Source organism: Mesoplodon densirostris, chromosome 6 (genome assembly GCF_025265405.1).
Source record: "Mesoplodon densirostris isolate mMesDen1 chromosome 6, mMesDen1 primary haplotype, whole genome shotgun sequence".
In the NCBI taxonomy this organism is placed as follows: domain Eukaryota; kingdom Metazoa; phylum Chordata; class Mammalia; order Artiodactyla; family Ziphiidae; genus Mesoplodon; species Mesoplodon densirostris.
In genome coordinates, this window is record NC_082666.1 from 113,503,983 (window position 1) to 113,530,654 (window position 26,672).

The 26,672-nt window shown below is 38.2% G+C and overlaps 1 protein-coding gene across 4 annotated transcripts in view; it reads left to right on the plus strand.

The window, feature by feature from the left end:
• AUH (AU RNA binding methylglutaconyl-CoA hydratase) overlaps window positions 1-26,672 on the plus strand; it is a 162,862-nt gene that overhangs the window by 75,662 nt on the left and 60,528 nt on the right. For all 4 annotated transcript variants that reach the window (XM_060101267.1, XM_060101268.1, XM_060101269.1 and 1 more), the window contains 2 exons: window positions 9,488-9,580; window positions 11,258-11,314. In XM_060101267.1, the coding sequence (XP_059957250.1) occupies window positions 9,488-9,580; window positions 11,258-11,314 (150 nt within the window). The remainder of the gene's footprint in view (window positions 1-9,487; window positions 9,581-11,257; window positions 11,315-26,672) is intronic.

Genomic DNA, 26,672 nt, shown 5'->3' on the forward strand with positions numbered 1-26,672 from the left:
GTGTACAGCTAAGTGATTCAGTCTTATATTAATATATACACATATGTGTGTGTGTTTGTGTGTGTGTGTGTGTGTGTGTGTGTGTATTCTTATTCCTATGGACATAGAAGACAAACTTATGGTTACCAAAGGGGAAAGGGGGTGGGGGAGGGATAAATAGGGAGTTTGGGATTAGTAGATATAAACCACTGCTTTATTTTAAACTCATTCAGGTGGATCTTTATTTCACTTATCTTCTGCCAGTTAGACATATATTAGACCTTCTTACTATATCCTTTATCTCTGTATTTTCCATCTGTTTGTTTTTCCTTACCTCTCTGTGAATAGTTTCTTGTCACCCATCTACCAGCTCACTAGTTTTCTTGTAAGCTGCACCTGATTTGTCATAAACATTGAGTTATTTTATTTCATTTTGTTTTCGTTCTCTAAAAAATCTGTTTTGTCACTTTTTATAGTTTACAGTTTCCTGCTTGGCTTTATGTCTTTGACAATCAGTGTTTGATGATTTTGGATCTCAATTTTACATGGATCTTTTTCTTCTTAATTGTTTTTTTCTACTGGTTCTTACTGTATCTTGTTTCCTTGGTTATTCTTTGGCTGTGTGGTAGACACTGTATGTGAAAAAGTATTTCTGGGAATAGTTTAGAATCTAGTTTTCTCCAATGTGGATTTTTATCACTGCAATTTAAAAAATGACTTCCTATTATTGTTTGCTATGGATATACCATAATGTATATAATTATTCCTTTATTGATGGGCTTATAGGTAGTTTTTAGTTTTTTACTATTATAAACAACAATGCAGAAAATATCATACGTATTACTAGGGAATCTGAGGGAGCCTTAATAAATAGAAATCATCCTTCTCTCTGAGGTTTGGAATAAATTGAAAAATAAAAAGTAGAAAAAAAGGCAAAATGTTATCTTTATTACTGATATGATCTTTATTACTTTATTACTGTTCAGTTGAAGGTTGTGGCTTTAGATATCTTGATGAGATTTGCTCATTTGGATCTCCAGCGTTAGACCAGCTTACCCCAGTCAGAGCTACACTGAAGCTCTGGCCACCTCCCACAGCAGTTGGCCCAGATGCAGCGTCGTATAACTCACAGGGCACTTTTCATGTAGGCATGGAGGAGAACCTGTGTTCTTGGAGGCCAGGTGCATTTCCAAAAGAAGGAAGAAGGAGGGAATAGTTGAGCCAGGAATATGCCCATGTATTCATTTTTGAATTAGCCATTTAGATAAAAAATAATTTGTTAGGGAAGAAGAAACTTGGGGGCAAAAGTTATAGGAGAGTAGAACCCACCTCTGTAATGCTGTATATATTTAGTATGTCAAGGAAGAAGAGAACATCTATATGACCATGTACACTGGACACTTTCCAGTTGGGAAAGTGAGTGGCTTTGTTAGAAAGTACCTCTGGAGGCAGGTGGCTGGAGCCTGCACTCCTGCTAAACTGATCCTCACACGTTGAGCCAACTCTCAGCTAGGTTACTAAAATGGGGAAGAAAATGTGCCTCCAGGCCACCCATATGTGTTTGTCTATAATTAGCTAGTAGTTTTGTTGTTATTTTCTAGTTTACTTATTGCATATTGGTCAGAGAATGGCTGTGACATTTGTACTGTTTTGAATTTATTGTGCTTTTGCTTTGTGGATGCTGTGTTAGTTGGTGTATAGGTATTTTATCACTGCTAGATCCTTATTGTGGATTTTTGCTTTATTAAGCCTTAATAAGTACCTTTTTTGTTTGTTTGTTTATTTAATGTTTACCCCAGTGTTGCCCTTATTTATTAAGGTTATGAGGTATTTTCTTTGTATTTGACTGTGTATTTGACATCTTTCATATTTTTAAAATATTATTTTCTGTTTTGTTTTAGATGTTTCTCTGTTGTTCTGCGTGTTAGCTGGGTTTCGTTTTGTGATCCAGTTGGAGTTGTTTTCTTACTTGATGGTTATAGCTTCTTAACTGTATTGATATGTTTGGTGTTAGGTCTGTCATTATGGTTTCCTATGCCTTCTGATTTTACATTTAAAAAAATAATCTTAAGTATGCTGTGTGTTTTCATGGTTCTGTTTATAGGTTTATTCTAATAATGGGAAAGGGTTCTATTTTTGTGTCACCTGGTTATCTTTATTATTAGAACTTTATGTAGTGTACTTGGTCCTCTGTTCCTTTAGAAAGTTCTCTTCTTACTATGAGCGGTGATGGAATTGGCATATTTCCAGTTTTAAATTCTTTCCTCCCACCTTTCTCTTATCCCATCATATTTTCTTACTGTTTTCTTTATAATTCTAAATTGAATCATATCTGTATTACTTGATTTATCAATTTTAAATTATATCTCTCTTGTTTATAAAAGGTCAGGGAACTAGTGTACTTTCTTTTGTTTCTCTTGTTTTTAAAAGATCAGGGAACTAGTATACTTTCTTTTGTTTATCATTTTTATATTAATCAAGTCATATACTTTTTAAAAACAGGTTTATTGAAGTATAATTGACATACAGTAAATTGCAACTTTGAAGTGTACAGTATGGTAACTGCAACCTGTGAAAACATAACCATAATCAAGATGGTAAACATATCCATCACCCCCAGAAGTTTCCTTATGGCCCTTGGTAATCCTTTTCTTCTTCCCCTCCCTGCCTTGCACCTGTCCCCAGAAAACTACTGAACTGCTTCGTAACACTAGAGACTAGTTTCCACTTTTGAGAATGTTTTATAAATGGAACACAGTATGCATTAATTTTGTATGTTGTCTTTTAGTCAGCATACTTTTTTTTGAGATTCAACCATGTTTATCATGGATCAGTAGTTGGTTCATTTTTATTGTTGAGTATTGTTTCCTTGTATGGATGTACCACATGCTGACATTTGGGTTGTGTCCAGTTTGGGGCAGTTACACATAAAGCTGCTAAAAATATTTGTATGTAAATCTTGACCATCTTTCCCTTTACTACTGTTACTCAAAGAATTAAGGCCCTTACTGCTTCTTTCTGTCAGTTTTGTGGATTGATGAGATTGTCAGGTTCTCTGGGGATTAGAGGAGGTATCCAGAGTTTTGCATGGGAATCTTCTTTTAAATGCAAATCCTGGTTTTAGTAGGTCTGGGTGAGACCTGGAATTCTACATTTTTAACAAGCTTCCATGCGATGCTAATGCTGCTGGTCCAAAACCCCACTTTGTAAAGCAAGGATATAGACCCTGAGAGTTAATGAAGCAAGGCAGTGAGGCTGTTTTTTCCTACAGGTCAAAAAGTAAACTACTTCTAGTGTTATACTTTTATTAGCAACAAAATAACTACATTTGCCCTGTCAAGCAGCATTTGAAGTGCCAGGGGCTCTATTCCATCTGAAGTAGCAGTTGACAGTGGAAGTCATTGCTCAGTTACACTTATTATAATCTCCCAGACAAGGCTGTTGAGTGGGAGCATGTGGGGATTTAACCTCAGCAGCATCCCCTCTCTGCATTTCCCCTAGGGGGGCTTTATTTGATTTGGAATTTTGGTAGGAAGGGGATGCTCAGGTGTTGGCTGTTCCTACTTTAATAACCTATATAGTCATATACTGGGGACAGTCTGGGTTGGGGGTTCCCAGGGAAAACTCGAGTCAGAGCTCTGTTATAGTCAACTGACTGGTGCCTTGCATCTATCTGGCTCCTGAGGTTTCCCCAGTTGGATCCACTGAACTGTGGTATTGCTCTAGGTTTCCAAGAGTTAGAAGAGCACAGAACCAGTGTGCTTGTCAGAGTTTCTTAGGAGTCTCAGCATTTCCCTTTCCTCAGGTACATGGTTGCACGTCCTTTGGAAAGGATGGCTAACACTGCTGAGTCCTTCCTCAGGGACTCTGGGTCTGGGCTGTAAGAACTGGTGATAGGCAATAATGGGTACAGGGGAGAGCCTGGAGCCAGACCACCTGTGCTCCAGTTGTGGCTATCCTAGGCAACTAACAGCAACTCCTCAACCCAGTAATAGTTCTGATGTCATAAGGCTGGTAGGAGGTTTAAATAATATTTCTGAGGTGCTTAGGAGAGTGGCCAGACATAGTAAGCACTTTCTACTATTTTGCTAGATCCATAGGTAGCTACGTAGAAAGATAGGAAGGCATGTGCATAAGTGGTAGGCTTAGAAAAATCAAGGAGCTTTTCTCAGATTGCACAGTGGTCACTTTTCTGAGTCCTGGGAAGGGTGGCTCCCATTTGTGGGCCTCCAGCCCCTGGTGTGATGAGGTGAGTGTGTTTGTTGGCGTCTAGTCAGGCCTGTTCCTTTCTCAGCGGCCCTGGCTGGACCTCCGGAGAGCCAACGTGCAGCCAGCATGCAGGCTTTGGGCAGGAGTGGTTTTATTTTGTTTTTTTGTGGTTCCTTTGAAACTTGATGGCAACTTAACCTGAAGATAAAGTTTTAGCTGAAATTAGGGATAATTTGGAATTTATTATAACTTTCAGTTAACCTTGATTTTATTTCTATTCTCCTTGAACGATTTCAATAAAGGCAGACTTCTGGTATTACTAGATGGGCATTTGTTTTGAAATATTTAATTCTGTGATTTCTATAAGAACACTATTCTTCAAGCAAAACCAAATTTAAAACTCATGACTGACACTAGCAGTCCCTTAATAATCGCATTGTTTATGTTTTTCTAGAAACATCTGAAAACCTACATTATGTACTGTATTTATCTCAGAGCTGAAAGGAGCCCCTCACTTGTCTTTCCCCCACGTTCGTGGCCTCTGACTCCAGTTATGCTCGCAGAGGGTGTCCTGCAGACTCTGGAGTAGACAGGGCCTGCCTTGTAGCTCATTTATTTTCTCTTAAAATAGCAACACTTTAATTGTTTGCTTTAATTATATTTTTAGGAGAATTCAAAGGATGATTATCTTCTTTGTCATACCTGGCTCATTTCCTGGTGCTAAGCTCAAAATAGTATCTAATCCTGTTGGTTGCATAATACATTGAGTCATCATTTCTTCCTATTGCTGTTGGGAATAGCCACTGCTCGTGGCGGTTCCCATTTCATTCAGTCGCACTCTGATACAACTGCCAATTTGATATTTCTTGGTTCTTTGAAACTGATAATCTGCCTTTCAGATGTTTGTTTTATTGAGTTTTCTCTAAGATTATTTAAGTGCTCCCAAGTAGAAGAAATACTATGTATAAAAACAAGCATATTAGGTAACTATGAAACTAGCATGTATTTTGAGGTCACTTATATTTTCCTGAAAAAAGTTTACAAGAAAAACATCTTTCAGGGAAAAATTAGGATTATATAGAACTTCAGGATTTATAATATTGTAAAATGATTGAAATTTAATTACTTACTGAATGCTAATTCAGTTCTATTTAAATAATTCTTTTAGTAGGAAAAATTTTATAGTCAGCTTTACAGAATGCTAATTTATGTTAATATTCAAAAGTACCAAGTAGTTTACCTATTTAATGATTTGAGAGTATTCATACCCTATTTTCCGTGTTCTTTGTAATATAAGGACCCCACATTTCTTGTCATTTTTATTATATATTTTTATATAAGTTGCAATGTTAAAAGCTTTTATCTCCTTGAGAAAATATCTTAAGTTCTTAACTGTCACATTTAAAAATAATTTTCTTTACTTCCAGAAAGTAAAGCATATAGCAGAAAAGTATTATATTTTCTAACTTCAGAATTAAGAAAAACTTGAGCACGAGATGATTCATTTTAGCCCCTTCCCACCAGTGCCCTCATCTCCCAGGTCAGCATGTTTGCATTTGTTTATTTCTTCTCCTTTCCTACCACTGCATTATATAAACCCCATCCTCATACTTCAAGTCATGTAGAACCTGAAACCTGTCTGTTGAACATGCCCCTTCCCCCATCATTTTATTTTATCAAAGTAATGTTTGTTATAGACTTCTCACAATGAAGGGAAAGGGTATATATTCATTAATCAATTTCATCTGTGTTTTAACTTTTTTTCTTTTAGTGACATTTTATACTTCTGAAAAAATGGTGCTTTTTAACTTTCTATTGGCTAAGTGTGATTTTTAAGTGTAATATTTATTTGAGAATATTAACTAATAAAAATGTAGAGCAAAGCTTTATGTCTTTTTGAGGCAATCGTTGCCTTTGTGTTGCAGTATTAAGAACATTACAGATGACCAGGAATTTTTCCTGTGTTCTTTCCATTATGCTTTAGAGATTATGAAGTGATAGAGTATTTCTTTCGTAATTTACAGTCATTTTATTGCTTTTACCCTTCTATTTAGTCTACATTTTCAATGCACAGTTTGATGTAAAGAAAAATTCCTTTCCATATATATATCACATCAATTTGTTCCTATTTTTAGGGAAAAAAAAAACCCTAAGGAATATGAAATAACTCCTATTTACCATGAGTTGAAATTTTCAGAAACTGGAACTTGGTGGTACACATATTTCAGGCTTGGGTTTGATTTTGGAAGCCCTTTAAACTCATTTTTGTTCATTTGTTTTCTGACACGTCAGCTTCCAGCAGATATTTAGTGAGTGCTGAAGACACTCACTGTTGACCAGCATTTTCACACAGCAAGGAGAGAATACCCCACTCTCTTCCTGTTGCTCTCTCCATCTTAGGAACTCTGCAGTTTTTCTTTTCTGTAGCTCCATAGGGCTGCATATATTCATGTTGTTCCGTTAAAGTATTAAATGAAAGAAGTTAATAACAAGAAGAAGAGTAGAGAGAATACCAGAATTAGTGGAGTTAGAAGAGGCAATGAAAAATCTTGCGGTTTGTTCCAGAGTGGTCAGAAGGATGTTATTGACCAGCATTGATGTGATGTTAATCTTTACTTCTAAATGGACAGTAAGGTGGTGTGAATGCTCTTCTGGAAAAGTGTGTACAGAGTGCCATGGAAGCGTAAAGCAAGGGGCTTTTGAGCATTGCCTTGAAAGATAATTAGGGACTAGCTAGGCGTTCCAGGCAGAGCGCAGCTTGTACGCAGGTTTGGATGCGAATGACTTCTGAAGGTGCTTTAAGTAATTTGGGGCTGGAACACAGAGTAGGTGTGCGAGGTTGGAGAAGGGGCTGGGCAGGTGGGCAGACTTAGTTCATCAGGTGCCTCCTGTGCCATGCTAAAATTTTCACAGTCTTTACCCTGAATGTGGAATAAATCATTGTACTGTTTTAAGTAGGGGAAGAGCATGACCCTGTTTGCACTTTAGAAAGATTATCCTGCAAGAAATATGGAAGATGCATTGGAAGGGGCACACTGCAGGTGAAGGAGGTCAATTAGAGATCTCTTGCTGGTGCGAAATGAGGGGGGCCCAGAACTTTGGCTGTATAAAAGGGAGGGAGATTTGCCAAATTGTGACCTGTTAGACGGGACTTAGAAAACAATTAGATGTGAGATCATTGGAAAAGAGGACATCTGGGATGACTTCTGGGTGTCTGTCTTGAGTAACTTGGTGAATGGAGATGCTTGGTGAATGTGAGATAGAATCTAGAAGAAGGATTGACAGGAAGTTGATTTGATCATGACAAAGTATTTAAGTAGAGATGTCCAACAGGCAGGTAACTGTAGAGATACAGTTTAGAGAGAAGTTTGGGTTTGAAGTGGTGATTTGTATATCATTGGTATACAGATGGTAAAAGTTAAGGATAGGAAAAAGACGTCACCGGTAAGCGGAGCAAGAATGGTCTCGGTGAGATGAGTGGGACTAGAGCTGTGAGGTGGAGATGAGTGGGAGTGGTGAAACGTGTTTACTCTGTTCCCTCTAGACGCTTGTCTTAGATGGAGGTGAGCCAAGGCCATAGTGAGGCCTAGGGAAAGATTTTGATGGGAGAGACTTGAGAATGGGGAGATAGCAGATTCAAGGAGTCTAGAAATATGATAATTTCTATAGCTAGCTTTGTAGAAAGGAAGGAGGATTGGGAGCTGTGTAACAGTAATTCCATTGTACTTGTAGTGGCTTGAGGTGACCTTGGAAGCCAGTCGGATTAATTTGCCATTATATTACTTTATTAATTTTTCTTTTTTGTCAGATAAAATAACTAGATTTTATTTTTTCATTAAACTCATTTCCTGACTGTAAACACTGACATAGCTGTCTATTCATTTTTTTACCAGGTGTGCTGTAAAGCACATTGTGTGGAGCACCTTTGAATTTGTCCTGTTCTTTCAAGCTTCCACCTCCCCCAAAATGCTCAGAAAGGTGCAAATAGTGAAATATGCCCTGTTCCCAAGCCCCATTCATCCCTGCTCTATCAGGTGGTCCTTTTGCCTCAAGTGGCAGCATCTATGTGTGCTCTATCCCAGCCATTTCAGCTTTGCTCTTAGAATAAATTTGATAAATTTCTTCATGTGTGAAGAAAACTCAGTGTACTTCAACAAATTTGAATAAAGCTCTCTATCTGAGGAATTTCACATATTAGAATACCTTTGGAAGAGAGACTTCTAGGGATGGTATTTTTAAATTTTATTTTTATTTATTCATTTTTATTTTATATATTTATTTAAATTGATATATAATTGGCATATAACTTGTGTAAGTTTAAGGTGAATGTGTTGATTTGATGTATTTACATATTGTAATATGATTACCACTAGCATTAGCTAACACCTCCATCATGTCACACAATTATTATTTCTTGTTTGTGGTGAGAACAAATTAGGAGATGGTACCTTTTTAATATCCACATTTTATTCATATGTTAAGGCTGTTCAGCCTAACTTCACATTCCCATAGTCAAAATAAAATTTATAGAAAGGATTCTGCTTCACAGAATAATTAACAAGTTAGTTTTTGAACTACTTATAAAAAATGAAATCTGTATATTTACAAAAGTTTCATTAAAATAATAGTGTTTCTGGACTAAAGAAAATCTGGCTTTGAGTTTTGTGATTGGCTCACCCCTTCCCAGTCATGCTTTTGGGCAGGTTCTCAGTGTCTCTTCCATCTGAAGTGTGTGGTATTTGATAGAGCCTGATCACTTTCTAGCTACTGTTCATCATACTCATTGCCAAATGGTAGAACTAGCGGGTTGGCGCCCAGCAACCACTTGGACTGCTTCTGTCTTGTTTGAGTAGATGTATTACTTCTTTGAATGAGGCTCTATCATTCTGAGCACCAAGGTAACCTATAAAAGGGTCACTAATTTTTCATTATACCTAAGTCATTTGAACTTGAGATTTGTGTGAACCAGAACATCTCATAAAAGACTTCAGGCTTGAAGATTACAGAATCAGAACTGTGATTCTTTTAATTCAACAGAAAATATTTATGAATGTATTTCAATAATATGGTAAGATTTAAAGATATTACTGCATATGTATGTGATGAAACCCCGTACGATCATTACATTTTCTAGAATAATGAAGAATGAAATGCTTATTTAGTTAAAAGTAAGAGGGATACAAAAGTCTGTAGACAATATTCCGTTTAAAATTATATTCACAGAAAAAAATGTAAAATAAATTGCATAGTAAGGTAACACTCTTACTGAAGAAGCATAAAATCTTTCTTTCTATTTCAGCTAATCTTCCAGTGCCAACCATTGCAGCAATAGATGGACTCGCTTTAGGTGGTGGGCTTGAACTGGCTTTAGCATGTGATATAAGAGTAGCAGGTGAGAATTAATCCTATATAAAAACATAACTTTTTTAAAATGAGGTTTGTGCTTACTCTTCAGATCATTCCAAATATTTTATTTTTTTCCTGTTGTTGAATAGAACATGTAGAAAAAAATCACCTGTTGGGCTTAATGAAGTATTTAAAATTCCCAGTTAAGAAAACAGTCTTTTATAGTATCTTGTTCAGTCTTAGCAGGAGGAAAGGAGAACAGGAATTGGGTCAGACAGACTGAATTTGGATCTTAGGTCCTGCCCTTTTTAGATCAGTTTCCTCCTCTGAAATGGGGGAAATGACGGTTACTGTTATGAAGGTTAAATGAGTTTGTGTACAGCGTATGCCTAGTCTAAGCACATAATTATTGTTAGCTATAGTAGTAATAGCTTAATCTCTTTGAGGCTCACTTTCTTCCTGCATGGTTTTCTGAAGACTGGATGAAGTGTTTATGAAAATAATGAAGGAAACAATTAGTGCTAACCATGTGCTGAGTATTGACTTGGTGTTCAGCTAATACTTGACACATATTAGCTCACTTAATCTGCCTAGCAACCCTGTGAGATAGGTACATATTGTGGTGCTTGAGGAACCTAGTGCAGAGACAGGTGAAGAAACAAGACCCAGATCAGTGATGAGCTGGATTTGAACCCGGGCAGTCTGGCGTCACAGCTCTCACTTCTGTTATCCTGCCAGCGTACTGCATGCTGCCAGTGCTGTCCTCAACACTATCTTCTGTATGGTCACAGTGCTGTCTGTATATCCTTGTCCCTTATAGGGGTGACATACAGGGGCTCTGGGATCAAGGACTGGGTGAGGTAGGCAGCAAATATTTGTCACGGTTCTTCCCCTGGTTCCCACTGTCTCTTCTGACGGAGCTGCCTGTTAAATGTAGAGTCAATATAATTATATTTTTACTAATTTTATGGTAACTGGCTCTTGGAATTTGCATTTGCTAATCCATGTGTACTTTTGCCCCTTTTCACTTTATTTTAGATCTTTGTTTTCTTGACTGAGATTTTCGGGTTTTAAATTGAAAAGCCAAGTTACACGCAATCCATTTCTGAAAGAATGCAAGTTCTGGGAATCAGGATATGAGAAGTAGTCCAAGTACATTTGGATATGCAAATAAGGAAATAATTAAGATGTTTTAAAGTAGCCGTGAAAACAAACATGGAAAGAGGAACCCTGTCCAGCTGTCAACAGCAAAGCCATTTGTCAAAAGTAACTAGAGATTTGGTCTTGAAAAGTTGCCATATCTGATATGATATATTAAGCTGTTTGATCTGGAGGACTGTTCAGGCAGCTAAAGAATTCATACTTGTCAGACACAGCCTCTCTCCTCATCCTGAATAATTAATGAGATCTAAGCCTTCAAACATGACTTGGCGGTATCAGGTCAAATTATGTAGTCACAACCCCGGTCTTTCTGCATCAAAAATTAATTCTCTGCCAAGCAGTTTTTAACAGAAAATGTTGTGTGAATCTCTTAATATATATCATTTAGAATGTTTACTTATTTCCATAACTAAATGCCTTCTGAAGTGATTTTTAAAAAGATTTGTAACACAAATTTAATTAGTAAACAGAATATTTGTAGCTTATTTTCCTAACTTTTTCAGGTCATCATATTTGAATTTGATGATGTGGATGTTACTTAATTTTCTTCTTTCCTTTTTAGCTTCTTCTGCAAAAATGGGCCTGGTTGAAACAAAGTTGGCAATTATTCCTGGTGGAGGTATGAATTGTTCACGCCCATCTTGATTTGTTCCTCAAAACAGAGCATAAGGCAAAAAGATGTTAGTTGAAAAGGCAACATTTTGGGTAAAGAGACTAATGCTGTGTTGTTTGCTTCTGTAGTAGAGTCCTTATTCAAAATGCATTCTTTAGCTTCCGTAGGTGTGAAGATTGCAGACGTGTTGCCTGTTGCTCTCTTTTTGTGCTGTGTCCTGTGCTTTTCTGTTAGATTTCTGAACTTCAAAATTATTGCATCAGTCACATTATTCTTGAAGGATAACACTGATATTTTGAAACTTCTATGTGAGTATGTAAACGTGTGCGCCCTCAGAGAGCTTTATACACACAGTCAGACCCCAGTGGAGGAGGGGGCAGGGTTTCCCAGGCGTCATGCCAGCTTACTTGTGTTTCTCTGCAGCTGGACAAAGGTTAGGGTTGGTGGGTAGCCTGAACTTGGAGCTGAGGAGGTGTTGTTTCTTCTGTTACTACAAAAAAGGTGAGCAGCTTCTGTTGGAAGACTCATTTAAGAAAGTACTTTTCCACCACTGATAATGAAATCTGCATCACCAGATAAATCTGAAATTTTTGTTCTTTCGTCTGATGCAGAGAATTTGGAGACATTCCCATTCTGTGAAGTCGTTCTTTCAAAAAGTTGACTTCACCTGAGGATGTGCACATTGGTAACTTATTAGTTTATGAATGAAATAACAGTAATAATGTAAAAATTAAAGGCAGTGTTCGAACACTTCCTTTGTACCTAAGTTAAAATTATATGTTTAACCTTATCATTATAAGAATATTTATCCTGGTTAAGGCGTATAGGTAGAGATTAAAGCATAATTCAGTGAAACTGAAGACTACCCAGATCAATATATAAGACTCACTGAGGTTTCTACTTTGGTAATCCGCAAAAATAATATTCTTGTAGGTAAAAGCATTTACTATCTACCTGTTTTACCATGCCAATCTTTTTCACAGTGACTCATGAAAACGCTAAAAGCATTTATAAGAAAATAGACCCAATTGAAAAGAATTATCAGATAAAAATATGTGAAATAATACAAGGTTTAGAAAAAGGATGATATGACATGTTTCTGAAATTCTTTTAAAGAAGTAAGCATTTATTCAGAATTAGGATATGACTGAGCCTAGAAAGATAGTGACTGTAGTTGAATGGTGGGCCCCCCAAGAGATATGTCAATCTGGAACCTATGAATGTGACCTTATTTGGAAAAGGGGTCTTTGCAGATGTAATTACCTTAAGGATCTTGAGATGAGATCATCCTGGATAATCTGAATGAACCTCAGATTCAATGACAAGTATCTTTATAAGAAGAGGAGAAGATTCATAAAAGAGAAAAAACAAAGAGAAGAAGGTCTTGTGAAGACAGAGACAGCAGAGATTGGAGAGATGTATTTGCAAGTCAAGGAAGAAAAAGGATTGCTGGCAGCCATCAGAAGCTAGGGGATTCTTCCTCAGAGCCTCCAGGAGGAACCAACCCTGCCATGATCTTAATTTTGGACTTCTGGCCTCCAGAACTATGAGAGAATAAATTTCTGTTGTTGTAAGCCACCAAGTTTGGTAATTTTGTTACAGCAGCCCTAGGAAACTAATACAGTGGTTTTTAATGTTTAAGTATTTTTTTTGGAAAGGGAATTAGTAGGTGGCAGAGATAGGGGATGGAAGGAAAATGAACTTGATAATTTGAATATTTACCAAGTCCCGGATATGAAATGTTTTGTATTAAAACCACCAGAAGATAATACTGTTGTGTGAGAGTATAGCTGGGTTTGATTAGATGCAAAAAGCTTAATTGATTATACTAAGAAATGAGGGTGGTAGCTTTAGCTCCTTCCATCTTTCCTTGGGAGCTGCCTGTGTCATATTAGGTCTAGAAATTAGCATTTTCTTCCCAGTGTACTTAAGTTCTCTGGGGTCCTTAACAAATTTATTTGTAATAAAACTCAGAATGCTTTAACATTTTCCATTTGTTTATAAAGGATAGTTTTCTGTCTTTTTGTTTTCTTCCCTTTTTTTCTAAGTGAGTCTGAAGGAATATTAGTTGCTCCTTTAATATAATGAAGCTTTCAAGTTTATAGCTCATAGTGCATGTAATTATGTAGTACTGAATTTTTTATTGAAAATGAATCTAATTTTGTGTAAAGCCACATACTCACATTTAGATAATAAGGGGTGCATGCACAATTTTTGCTTCAGTCTTATATTAGCATTACGGCTATTAAAGTACCCCAAGTAAAGCCTGTTATTTTTTTTGTTTGTTTTTTGTTTTTTTTAATAATAGCAGAAAAGTTTGTTTTAAGTAAGGATTTTTTTTTAAGTATATCTAAAGGAGCTATTTCTGAAAATTTTATGGAGAAAATCCTCTTCTGTCCTATGCATAGAAGAATTTTTTTAATCCACAGATATTTTCTCCAATTTCAATTCTCTCCTCCCCTTTTTCTTAGATCAGGGGTCCCCAGCCCCTGGGCCATGAACTGTCACTGGTCCATGGCCTGTTAGGAACCAGGCCATACAGCAGAAGGTGAACGGTGGGCAACCGAGCAAAGCTTCATCTGTATTTACAGCCACTCCCCATTGCTCGCATACCGCCTCAGCGACGGCATTAGATTCTCATAGGAGCGCAAACCCTTCTGTGAACTGTGCACGTGAGGAATCTAGGTTGTGCGCTCCTTATGAGAATCTAATGCCTGATGATCTGAGGTGGAGCTGAGGTGGTGATGCTAGCGCTGGGGAGCGGCTGGAAATACAGATTATCATTAGCGGAGAGGTTTGACTGCACAGAGACTATAATAAATCAGTTGCTTGCAGACTCATATCAAAACCCTATCAATGAGTGGCAAGTGACAATTAAGCTGCATCTGGTAGCAGGCTTTATAGTGGCAAGTGAGTTGATGTACTTCAGCTGTATCTGGTGGCAGGCTTGAAGTCGAATCCGATACTTATTTTAGTCTGTGTGTGGCCCGCCCATTATTTTATTTACCACTTTCGTCTGCACCTCTTTCCCACACTGCACACTTGTCTCAGTCACACGTAAGCCCACAAGCTAACCCTAGCCAAAATGAGTAAAAAAACAAATGTCACTGGAGAGCTTCTTTGAAAAGGGGGAGATACCTAATGAGACAGCAGAAGACTCTAAGACCGCCAACAAGAAGAAAGCTGCGTTTAAAAGAAAATACCGAGAGTCCTACTTAAATTACGGGTTCACTGCAACAGGTGACTCACATTCTCCAAGCCCGCTTTGTATAATATGTGGTGACTGCCTAGCCAGCAAAGCCATGAAACCTTCAAAACTGCTTCGCCACATGGAGACCAAGCACCCTGCATCACAAGACAAGCCTTTGGAATTTTTCAAAAGAAAAAAAAATGTGAACACGAAGGACAGAAGCAATTATTGAAGGCCACCACTTCATCAAATGTGTCTGCTCTGAGAGCACCATTCTTAGTGGCTAACCACATTGCTAAAGCTAAGAAGCCCTTTACTATTGGTGAAGAGTAGACCCTGCCTGCTGCTAAGGACATTTGTCGTGAACTTTTAGGAGAGGCTGCATTTCAAAAGGTGGCACATGTTCCTCCTCTTTTGGCTAGCACCGTAACTAGACGAATTGATGAAATAGCAGAGGATATTGAGGCACAATAGTTAGGGGGGATTAATGAGTCACCGTGGTATGCAATCCGGGTTGTCAAGTCTACTGATGTTGACAACAAGGCAACAATGCTTGTTTTCTTTCTTTTTTTTTTTTCTTGCGGTACGCGGGCCTCTCACTGTTGTGGCCTCTCCTGTTGTGGAGCACAGGCTCCGGACGCGCAGGCTCAGCGGCCACGACTCATGGGCCCAGCCGCTCCGCGGCATGTGGGATCTTCCTGGACCGGGGCATGAACCCATGTCCCCTGCATCGGCAGGCGGACTCTCAACCACTGCGCCACCAGGGAAGCCCAACAGTGCTTGTTTTTATGTGACATATTTTTCAGGAGGATGTGCATGAGGATATGTTATGTGCACTCTGAATTGGTCATTTTGTGTTGGCATATGCACGGACGGAGTGGCTGCCATGACTGGACGGCTTTCTGGTTTTACTGCTCGGGTCAAAGAGGTCACTTCTGAATGTAAGTCTACGCACGGTGTCATCCATAGAGAAATGCTGGCTAGCCAAAAAATGTCACCTGAAGTTAACAATGTTTTGCAGGATGAGATTAAAATTATCAGCCACATTAAAGTACGTGCCCTTAACTCACGTCTGTTCATGCAGCTCTGTGAGGAGATGGACGCAGAGCACACACGTCCTCTCTTATACACAGAAGTGAGATGGCTTTCTGAAGGTATATCACTGGCCAGAGTTTCTGAGTTACGAGAGCCGCTCCAGAGATTTCTTTTAGAAAAACAGTCACCACTGGCAGCACATTTCAGTGACACAGAATGGGTCGCAAAACTTGCTTACTTGTGTGACATATTCAGCCTGCTCAACAAACTCAATCTGTCACTTCAGGGGAGAATGACAACTGTGTTCAAGTCGGCAGATAAAGTGGCTGCACTCAAAGCCAAACTGGAATTTTGGGGGCAATGAGTGCACATTGGGATTTTTGACATGTTTCATACATTAGCAGAGATTTTGAAAGAGACTGAGCCAGGGCCTTCTTTCTCCCAGCTGGTGCGTGATCACCTATCTCACCTTTCAGAAGAGTTTGAGCATTACTTCCCAACCACAGAAGACCCCCGAACTGGGAAGGAATAGATCCGCGAACTATTTGTGAATAAGCCAGGTGAATTGACTTTGTGTGTGCTAGAAGAGGATCAACTGCTTGAGGTCACAAATGAGGGTGGCCTCAAAAGTATTTTTGAGGGCTTCCCTGGTGGTGCAGTGGTTGAGAGTCCGCCTGCTGATGCAGGGGACACGGGTTCGTGCCCCGGTCCGGGAAGATCCCACATGCCACGGAGCGGCTGGGCCCGTGAGCCATGGCCGCTGAGCCTGCACGTCTGGAGCCTGTGCTCCGCAATGGGAGAGGCCACAGCAGTAAGAGGCCCGCGTACCACAAAAAAAAAAAAAAAAAAAAAAAAAAAAGTATTTTTGAGACAACTTCAAATCTCCGTACTTTCTGGATTAAAGTCAAGGTGGAATACCCTGAGATTGCCACAGAAACACTGAAAACCCTGCTTCCATTTCCAACAACCTATCTTTGTGAAGCAGGGTTTTCTGCAGTGACAGCAACCAAAAAGAGATTACGGAGTAGATTGGGCATAAGCAACACACTTTGGGTGTCCCTGTCTCCCATCACCCCCAGATGGGACCATCCAGTGGCAGGAAAACAGGCTCAGGGCTCCCACTGATTCTGCATTATGGTGAGTTGTATAATTACTTCATTATATATTACAATGTAATAATAATAAAAATAAAGTGCACAATAGATGTAATGTGCTTGGATCATCCTGAAATCATCCCCCCCACTCCCGGTCCATGGAAAAATTGTCTTCCATGAAACCAGTCCCTGGCGCCAGAAAGATTGGGGGCTGCTGTCTTAGATGATCCTCATATGAAAATACTGCTTATTTTTTTCTTAAAACTGTTTTTAAATTGGTGAATTTTCTGTCTAAAATGATCTCTGAGGTGTCCTCTTTTTTTTTTTTTGACTGTAAACATTGCTGTTAAGTGTTATAAAGAGCTTACTATAATAGACGTAGTAGAATACACTGAATTTTTTTCTCCCTTCTTGGTGGTGCCTAACTTGCTTCCTGTTGTAGATGCTCATTGAGCAGCCAGGTGCTCATGACCCTCATCAGTGAGCCTTTCCTCACTGTCAGTGGTCCCAGCCTTTCATCTGTTTCAGACAAGGGTGGTTGCGAATAGAAGATGGGTAGAATGTAAGTGGGGAGAATTCAAATACAGGGAGAGTATTGTGGGAAAAAATAATGCTTTGCTTTCCTTTTTAATACTAGGTATGAAATAAATATTTTCGGGGAAAGTGTGTGAACTCCATCCAGTCTAGAAGACATATGTCTATAAGACTAACAAAGAATGCTCTTCTAAGTTATTACAGGCTCATGGTTCCGTATGTTAATCCAAGTGAAACTGTCTCCCCATTTGGATTTACTGTATGTTTGATCAGCCACAAGAGTTAACCTGATGCTCTTAGTTGTCATATTATCACTTCTGCACTTTTGTGATAACAGTTTACTGGGAAACTGTAATCAAAACCTGGCATTTAGTTTTCTTTCTTTCTTTTTCTTTTTTTTTTTTACTTGAACTTGAGTCTGAATAACAATGTGATTATTTTTAAGGTATATTTTGTAAATTTTCTTAAAATAAAACAAGTTAAATTATAAAGCGATTGTTTTGCAGATGTAGTAATAGTCCTAATGAGCGTATTAATGGACAATTACTATAATGCAAGTTTTAGATTAGTGTTCTAAATTTCAGTTTTTTACTTGATCATTAAAATTACATTGTTAATGAATAGTAAGATGGGAAGGAAGGTGGAAACATACTAAAGCCAAATTGAACTTCTTTAAGTTGTATTATATCAGATATAATAAAAATGGGATGTAATTGACTGTCATATACTTAAACCAGTACTTTTATTTGTAATATATATATATTTAAGTATAGACAGATACTATAAAATATAAAATACCATGATTTAATGATTTAAAGCCAGTTTAAAAATCCTTAATATTGTTACCCTAGGATCTTCCTGTAATACTCTTAAATTATATTAAGGATATTTATACACTAAATAGCCCTACTCTGTTCTTTATTATTTTCACCTTTAAGAAAGCAGCTAAACTTCCTATCTTCTTCCCAACTGAGAGAATGCTCCAGTACTAGAAAATACAATTCTCTTTTGGAAATAGCTCCCCAAACAATACCACCCTTTAACACATTTATAAGAACACAATAAAACAAGTTCAGAGGATTAGAATTCTGTTATTTGACAGTTTAGGAAATTTCTGTAAGTTTGCACAGAAAATGGTGGCAGATTCTTTTATTCCTAGCCTCTGTTTCTTACATCTTCTACTAGAGGATTTGGGGTATATGTCAAGAAACCTTATTATATTTAAGAAAACTGTTAAGGCTTCTTGCTTGGGTATACATCACTGTGGACAAGATGTCTAGTATTTCCATTGCTCTGTGGTTCTCTTTCATTCTCTCTAGCTTTTTATTTCGGAAATATTCAAACTTTAGGAAATGTGAAAGGCAGTAAAAGGAAACTCTTTATAACCTTTGCCAAGATCTGTCCCCGCCCATTCCCCTCTCCTTCCACTCTCCACCTCCCTCTCTCATATGTACATCCATTGTGTTCTTGCTGAACCATTTCAAAATAGCAAGGTGAACCTTTAAATATTTCAGTATGCTTTTCCTAAGAATAAGAAAGGACTCATATAACCACAACACTGTTATAACACCTAACATATTAACATTATTATTAATATTCAGATTACCTCAGGTTCAAAATGTTGTTTGTAGTGGTCTGTTTTGCTTTTCCAATTCAGGATTCATTTAAATGTCACACATTGCAATTTTGTTTGTTCTTTTAATCTCAGTAAGTTTTCCATCTCTTTTTTTTTTTAACACTGATCTTTTTTAAAAGAAGTCAAGCAAATTATTGAAGTTTGCGCATTCTGGATTTGACTGAGTTATTCCCTCACATTTAGGTTTATGATAAAAAAATTTTGCTAAGAATACTAAATGGGCCATGCTCTATATTTTCTTTTCTTTTCATTTGATGGCACTTAAAGTTAGGTTGTCCCATTTTGGGTGACAATAACTTTGATCAGTTGGTTAAGGTGGTGACTAACTGTGGGTATACTTCTAGTATTTTCTTCTTGGAAAGTTTTCAGGAAAAGAATCTTTAATAATTATCATTGGTATTGACTGTTTCCCAAATTAAAAAAGAAAGGAAGAAAGAAAAATGAGTTTTTTATGGAAAAAAAAAAGGAAGGAAGGAAACGAGAGCACTCAGTTTTCACAGGACCAGAATGAGAGTCCTCAGTCTTGTCTTTTTCTCCTCCCCAGGGTGAGGGGTTTGGGACATCACTGCATGTCTCACTGTAGTCTGTGTTTAGCAATAAGGCAGTCTCTTGGCATGGTATCCAGGAACTCTATTTTAAGGTGCGTCTATGAAGTAATGACAGATTTTTAAATCCAGCGTGTGCGTTGTCCTGAACACAGTAGTCATTTTGGAAAGTTTTGTTTATAACTTTTGTTGAAATCTTCTTAGAACATACATCAGAATCTGAGCTTATTCTTTTTTTTTTTTTTTTTGCGGTATGCGGACCTCTCAGTGTCTGTCCGGAGCACAGGCTCCAGATGCTCAGGCTCAGCGACCATGTCTTACGGGCCCAGCCGCTCCGTGGCATGTGGGATCCTCCCAGACCAGGGCACAAACCCGTGTCCCCTGCATTGGCAGGCAGACTCTCAAACACTGTGCCACCAGGGAAGCCCCTGAGCTTATTCTTTTGACTGTCTTCAGCAGTGACTCATCTTGATCCTGTGAGGGTGAACTTGATTTTCATAAATAGCAAGAGACCTTCGGTGCCAAATCTGATTAATAAGGTCATACTATTTCCGGAAGAAGAAAAGTATAACAATAAAAATAAGACTGCTTTTCTTAAGAGGCTTATGTAATGTCAAACATTTACCAGTGTTGTGAGCAATGGATAGCACTGCTGGATTTAATGGACTGATTCCTAAGTGACCTCTAAAGACCAGCACTCGTTTTGCTCTGTGAAATCTAGTACATTTACGAACACACCTCATACAGTCTCATGCAGTCTCATTTCTTTGTACTTTTAAAATGTATTCAGTGACCACTTTACTTTTTTCTAATTAGGGGGTTTGGGAAGTTATTTGTCGACAGGACATATTGTTAGTTGTTGTAGAGGAAACAGATAGATATATCAATAGATGTAGATACAGGTATAGATATAGATGACTCAGCAGTGTTCCTTTAAAATGCCCATCTAAAATCTGGTAGGAGAGATTAAACGTGTACAAGTATCATAACTGCTCTATTATAAAGTTGTTGGACTCAAACACGAATAAAGCAGTTGAAACTGGGAATTGTGAGTTTGAGAAAATAATGTGGATTCTGTCAGCTATAAGCCTCAGTTTATAAGACATGCAACGTGGGTCCCCAGCACTTCTCTAACCTTCTCTCCTATTGCTGCCCCCTTTGCTCACACGCTGGGTTCCAGGTATATTTATTCGCTTAATTTGAAAATACTTGTTGACCCATGCACTCGTGTAGACACTGGGTATATAGTCATAAACAAACATGGAAAGATCACTGGGGACTCTGGGAATGGCCAAACACATGACATGATGTCTGACACTAGACAGATGTGATTGATAGCAGTTTCTTAGTCACATGTACTCACAGCTCAGGAGAAGCCACCACATGGCACACAGGACCACATGGAGGTTGTGCTCGGGAACAGTGAAAAAACAGTGTGTGGGAGGCAGGCTTTGTAGTGATGAGAGGGTGGTGTGCCCCCTCGTTCCTTAGGGAGGATGTGATTGGTTTTGTTTGAGTAATTTCACAATCTGGCAGGAACCTGGAACCCTGTCCCCAGGAATAAGTAGGAACCATGCCTAGTCTTCCTGATGAGAGGTAGGTTGTTTGTCTAGGGGACTTAATTCATTGGAGCAGAGTTGGGAGGAGAACTTGTAGTCAGGCCATTTGTAGTTCACCTGATATCCCTAGGTGTCAGGCAGCACATGATATTGGGACTTCAAAATTTTAGGCCTTACCCACATGAACAAATGGAAATATAGAAAGTTTCAGAATAGAGACGACAGAAGAAAGAGTGAATGAACTTTGTGATTAATGAATAGGAGTTACTCAATCTAAGTAACAGAGAAACAAACAAACAAAAAACCTGAATAAATGAACCTCAGGGACCTATAGGACAATACTGAAATGTTTAACATTTGTGTCACAAGAGTCTCAGAAGGAAAGGAGAAAGAGTGTGGTTCAGAAAAAAAATATTTGAAGAAATAATGGCTGAAGATTTCACAAATTTGGTGAAAGACATAAACTAAGGATTTAAGAAACTGAGTGAACCCAAACAAGATAAGCCCAGAGAAATCCAGGACCAGACACGTCATAATCAAAATGCTTAAAACTAAAGACCAAATACTACTACTAATAATAATGATATTTAAAGTCAAAGGAAAATAACATTATTTATAGGAAAACAATGATTTGAGTGATTAGATTCCTTATCAGAAACAGTGGATTCCAGAAATAAGTGGAATGGTATTTCTATATTGCTAAAAGGAAAGAACTGTCAACCCATAATTCTGTATCAAGATGAAGTGTCTTTTAGGAATGAAGGTGAAATAAGGATATTCTCAGATTAAGGAAAACTAAGAGAATTTATGGCCTGCAGACCCAGTGTGGTATTGGGGAAAAGATAGACACTTTGGTCTGTGGAACACAACAGAATCCAGAAATAGACCGGTGCAAATATGGCTGGTTGATAATTGATAATTCACACAAGCAATTCAGTGGAGAAAGTGTGGTGGTGGAAAAGTTGGATATCCATATGCAAAAGAAAAGAGAAAAAAAACCCACTTCAACCTAAATCTCACGATTTGTACAAAATGAACTCAAAATCATAAATTTAAATGTAAAATATAAAACGGTACAAATCTTTGAAGCTTCATGAAGCCACAGACTGTCTCTCTCATTCCCACAGTTTGAGACCACAGGTCCGGTAGTCATCCATCGAGTATTACTAAATGTGTAAATTATAGTTGCCCCTTGGTATCAAGGGGGATTGGTTCCAGAACCCCCTGTGGATACCAAAATCCATGGATGCTCAAAATGGCATAGTACACCTTATAAAATGGTGTAGTATTTGCATATAACCTATGCACATCCTTCCATATATTTTAAATTGTCTCTAGGTTACTTATAATACCTAATACAATGTAAATGCTGAGTAGATAGTTATAAATACAATGTAAGGGCTATGTAAAGACAGTTGGCCCTTGAATAACATGGATTTGAACTGCACGGGTCCACTTATATGCAGATATTTTTCAATAAATATACAGTTGGCCCTCTGTATTCGTGGGTTTTGCATCCATGGATTCAACAACTATGTATGGAAATTTCTTCCCGAAGTAGGTTGAATCCGAGGATGTGAAACCCACAGATACAGAGGGCCAACTGTATTCATTGTACTATGCCATTTTATATAAGGAACTTGAACATCTGCAGATTTTGGTGTATGTGAGAGCTCCTGGAACCAATACCTGCTGCATACCAAGGGATGACTGTAGTTGGCAGCATGAGGCAAATTCAAGTCTTGCTCTTTGGAACTTTCTGGAATTTGTTTTTTCTGAATACTTTTGGTTGGAGAAGGTTGGATGAATCCGTGGATTTGGAGGGCCCGTTGTACTGCTCCTGGAGGAGATAGAATGAAATTAACTTCAAAGATGGGTTACACAAAGTAATTAGAGATTAACTATTACAGGAATATTTTGTTTACTTGTACTGCATGCTTTTCTTCATTAAAATTCACCTTATTGCTTTATATATCCAAATTGTATAAGTAATGGGATTGAATTAATCAGCGATTTTGACTGACCTCAGATTGATGTCTATTGTTCTCATTTTTGTTTTCTTTTTTCTTTTTTTTTTAATAACTAGTAACTTGGTATTTTAAGAAACCGGATTATTCATTTTGTGAGCAGCATGTTACTTTCCTGTTGTCTAGCTGTACTCAAGATAGCCTTATTTGCATGCTACAGAATCTGCTCAGGGTCTTAATGGGGGTTCCCTTGTATGTAGCAAGTTGTTTTTCTTTTGCTGCTTTTGAGATTCTCTGAAGAGACTCCTAAAAAGGTCTTCGTAACTTTTGCCACTTTAATTATAATGTGTCTTAGTGTGAGTCTTTCTTGGTTTATCTTTATCAGAATTCTCTGGGCTTCCTGGATCTTGATGTCTTTTTTATCCTCTAGGTTAGGGACATTTTTAGCCATTATTTTTTCAAACAAGTTTTCTGCCCTTTCTTCATTCTCTTCTTCTTCTGGGACCCCTATAATGGTAATATCGGTACACTTAATGTTGTCCCCTAAGTCTCTTAAGCTTCACTCTTTTCCATTCTTTTTTTTTGTTGTTGCTTTGATTGGTTGAGTTCCATCCACTGTCTTGTCTCTGAGTTCCCTGATTCTTTTTTCTACTTCATCTAGCCTGTTGTTGAACCCGTCTATTGTATTTTTCAGTCCAGTTATTGTATTCTTTAATTTTGTCACTTTTGTTTGCACTGTCTTAAATGTTCTGTCTCTTTGTGGGGATTCCTTTTTGTTCATGCATTCTTTTCCTGTCCTCAGTGAGCATTCTTAGGACTGTTATTATGAACTTTTTTTCATATAAATCCCTTGTCTTTGTTTTGTTAAGGTCTTTTTCTGAGGTTTTATCTTGGCCTTTTTTGGGGAATATATTCCTATGTTTCTTTATTTTCCCTGATTCTCCGTGTTAGTTTGTATGTATTAGATAAAACAGCTAACTCTCCCAGTCTTGGAGACGAACCTTACTGTTCAGCCCTGCCCTAGCTCTTTATTGTCTGTCAAAGCTTTGGTTTTGTGCAAGTACCCTGCTTTATTCTAAGTGGCTGTCAGTAGTTGAGGGTGTGCCAGGACCTGTCTGTGTCTCAGAGGGGAGGACCTCAGCATCTGGATTCAGGCTGATTGGAAGCCAGACCCTTAGACAGCAGCTTTTAAGGTATGCAAACATATTTCTTTCAGGGGAAGACTGGGAGATGGGCATTTCTGTGTTTGTTCCCTCTACACTGACCCTTCGGTGATAGCCAGTTAAGAAATGTTTCTTTGTTTGCTGTTGTACTTTTCAACCATTAACACAAGATCAGCTGGTCAGCACACCCAGGCTATCAAGGGGTGTGTCCTCTAGGCAGCAGCTACAAAAGCTGGGGTGATGGATCTGTGCACAAGGTTCTTTCTCAGAGACCACAGCTACCTGGGGCAGGGCAGATGGAGTGTGGGAAGGTATGCAGCTTCCTTGTCTCTAGAGAAGATTGTAGTAGGCCCTTTGATGTGTGTTTAATTAGAAGCTGCCCCTTGGGGCCCAGCTATGAAGGTAAGCTAATTGGCTTCTTTCGCAAAAATACTAGGCCTTTTATTCAGCTACCTCTCCATTGTGCCATGGGGTGTATAGCTGGTTAAAAACTCTTTCTCCATTTGTTATAGTCTCGTGGGACCCATGAATATAAGCTTCATTGGCCTTCAGAGCCTAGTGATCAAGGGGTGTCTCCTGGGCAGCAAAAATCAGGGTGCCAGATTTGTGTATACAAACTCATTTTTAGGAGATTCTGGTGACTTGGAGTGAGACAGAGGGAGAGTGCAAAGATGGCGCCCAGTGGTCTCAGCTGTCTTTGGATAGTATTTCAGTAGGCTTCTAGATGTGTATTGAATTAGATGCTTTTTCCTTAAATCGTCCTCCTTCACAGAAAGACTGGGCACTTTTCAGGCAGCTGCTTCTCTGCTGGCTTTGGCAGGGGGTAGCTGGGTGACTCTGTGTGAGCTCAGAACTGTTTCTCAGTTTTCTGTAGCTGTCACTCTCGTTGATATGAGCCTGTTGACGTTCAAAGCTAGATATTTTGGTGTTTAATTTCTCAGGTGCAGGGCGGGCTTAAAAGTTGGTGTGCCTGATGTGGGATTCTAACACTTTGCTCCTCAGGGAGAAGCTTGGATTTTTGAGTTCCTTCCGGATTGTGTGTCACCGCACTGGGGGTGGGGTTAATGGTGAGATTGTGCCTCAGCCTCTTCTACCTGTTTCAATGTGGGTTTTTTCCTAATTTGCCCAATGTGGAGGAATTAATTGCTCAGGTAGTTTTGGGGTTTCTGAGGGCATTGTTCCTTATTTAGCTGTAGATTTGGTGTGTCTATGGGAAGGGGTGGTTTCAGTATCCTCCTATGTGGTCATCTTGAGCTAGAACTCAGTTGCATTATTTTGGTCGAACGACTGAAAGCATAATCAGGAAAGTTCTATACACCCAGAATGATTGTTGTTATTTTTCCATTCACTGAAATCTCCCCAAACTACTTCCAGGATCTATTACCCACAAAGATGAAATCAAACTTAAGAGTACCAGTCCTAAAAGGCATTTTGGCATGGGTATTTGAAAGGACCACCTTTCCTTTGAAACAGATTCACCAATGTTTATAGTTATTTGTTACTCGGAGATGTGCACCATCTGTCATGATTGTGGTTGAACTGAAAAACCTCCTGTTAACATTCAGATGTCTTATCTTTGTAAAATTGACTGTTACTAAATAAGCTTTTTGCATGTAGGCTTACACTGCCAAACTAGGATGTGTTTTTACAATCACGTCTCACTTTGCGCTTTTTTTTCATTTTACCGTGGCACTTTGTGAATATACCCTTTTGACCCTTTTGATCACTATTTTTGGCAACCTTTAGTGGTATCCCTTTTGTTGATCCTATTACGTGTAGCCAATTGCCAGCAGCCAGGTTTGTTCTTTTTCTACTCTTTCTTCCCCTTCTACCTTCTTCTGTCTCTTTCCTGATATCTCACCATTAGAAAATCACCTACTCCTTCCACCATGCCTCCTCCAGTGGAGAAATCTTGAACTACCCCATCCCCAGAGCCCATGTCCCTTTGGGGAAGTCTTCTGTGAGAGGTGGTATAACCTCAGTCAATAAGAAAGTAATGGTATTACTTTAAAATTTAACTCCTAGAGCATTTGAACACAAAAGTAATATTGCTATTTTTTTAAAAGGAAAACATATAATCACTAATAATGTATGATTAGAAATAAAAGTAATAATGGGAAGCAGTTTGGGGCAGTTTCAAAGTTGAATTAATCTTTTAGCAGTTGACAGATTTCTTAAAAGCAATTGCTTATGTTGTCTCATGTCACATAATTTTGATGAAAACAATAGGGAAATATTAGTCCCAGTAAGTAATTATTATTAATGGTTTGTTGCCTGTCATTTCAGACTTTTAAATGTGCATCTACCAATGTATTAATACAGATCTGCATAGATTTTTTCCCCTAAAAGTATGATCATATTATACATTTTGTTCTGTGACTTGCTATTTTTGATTTAATGATATATTTTAGATAATTGCTCCTTCCTGTCTTATTTATAACTAGTACAGAGAAACTTCTGGTGTTTCACTATAAAGCATTCTCCTGGCTTTAACTGAGATATATGTATCCATAATCCTATGAAGGAAATATCTTGACATATTGATAGTATTGAATTTTTTGATACTTGAATTATTTAGATAGATTTTCTATTATAGAGAGATTCTAGTTTTCTTAGAATGAACTACTCTTGTAATGGTATA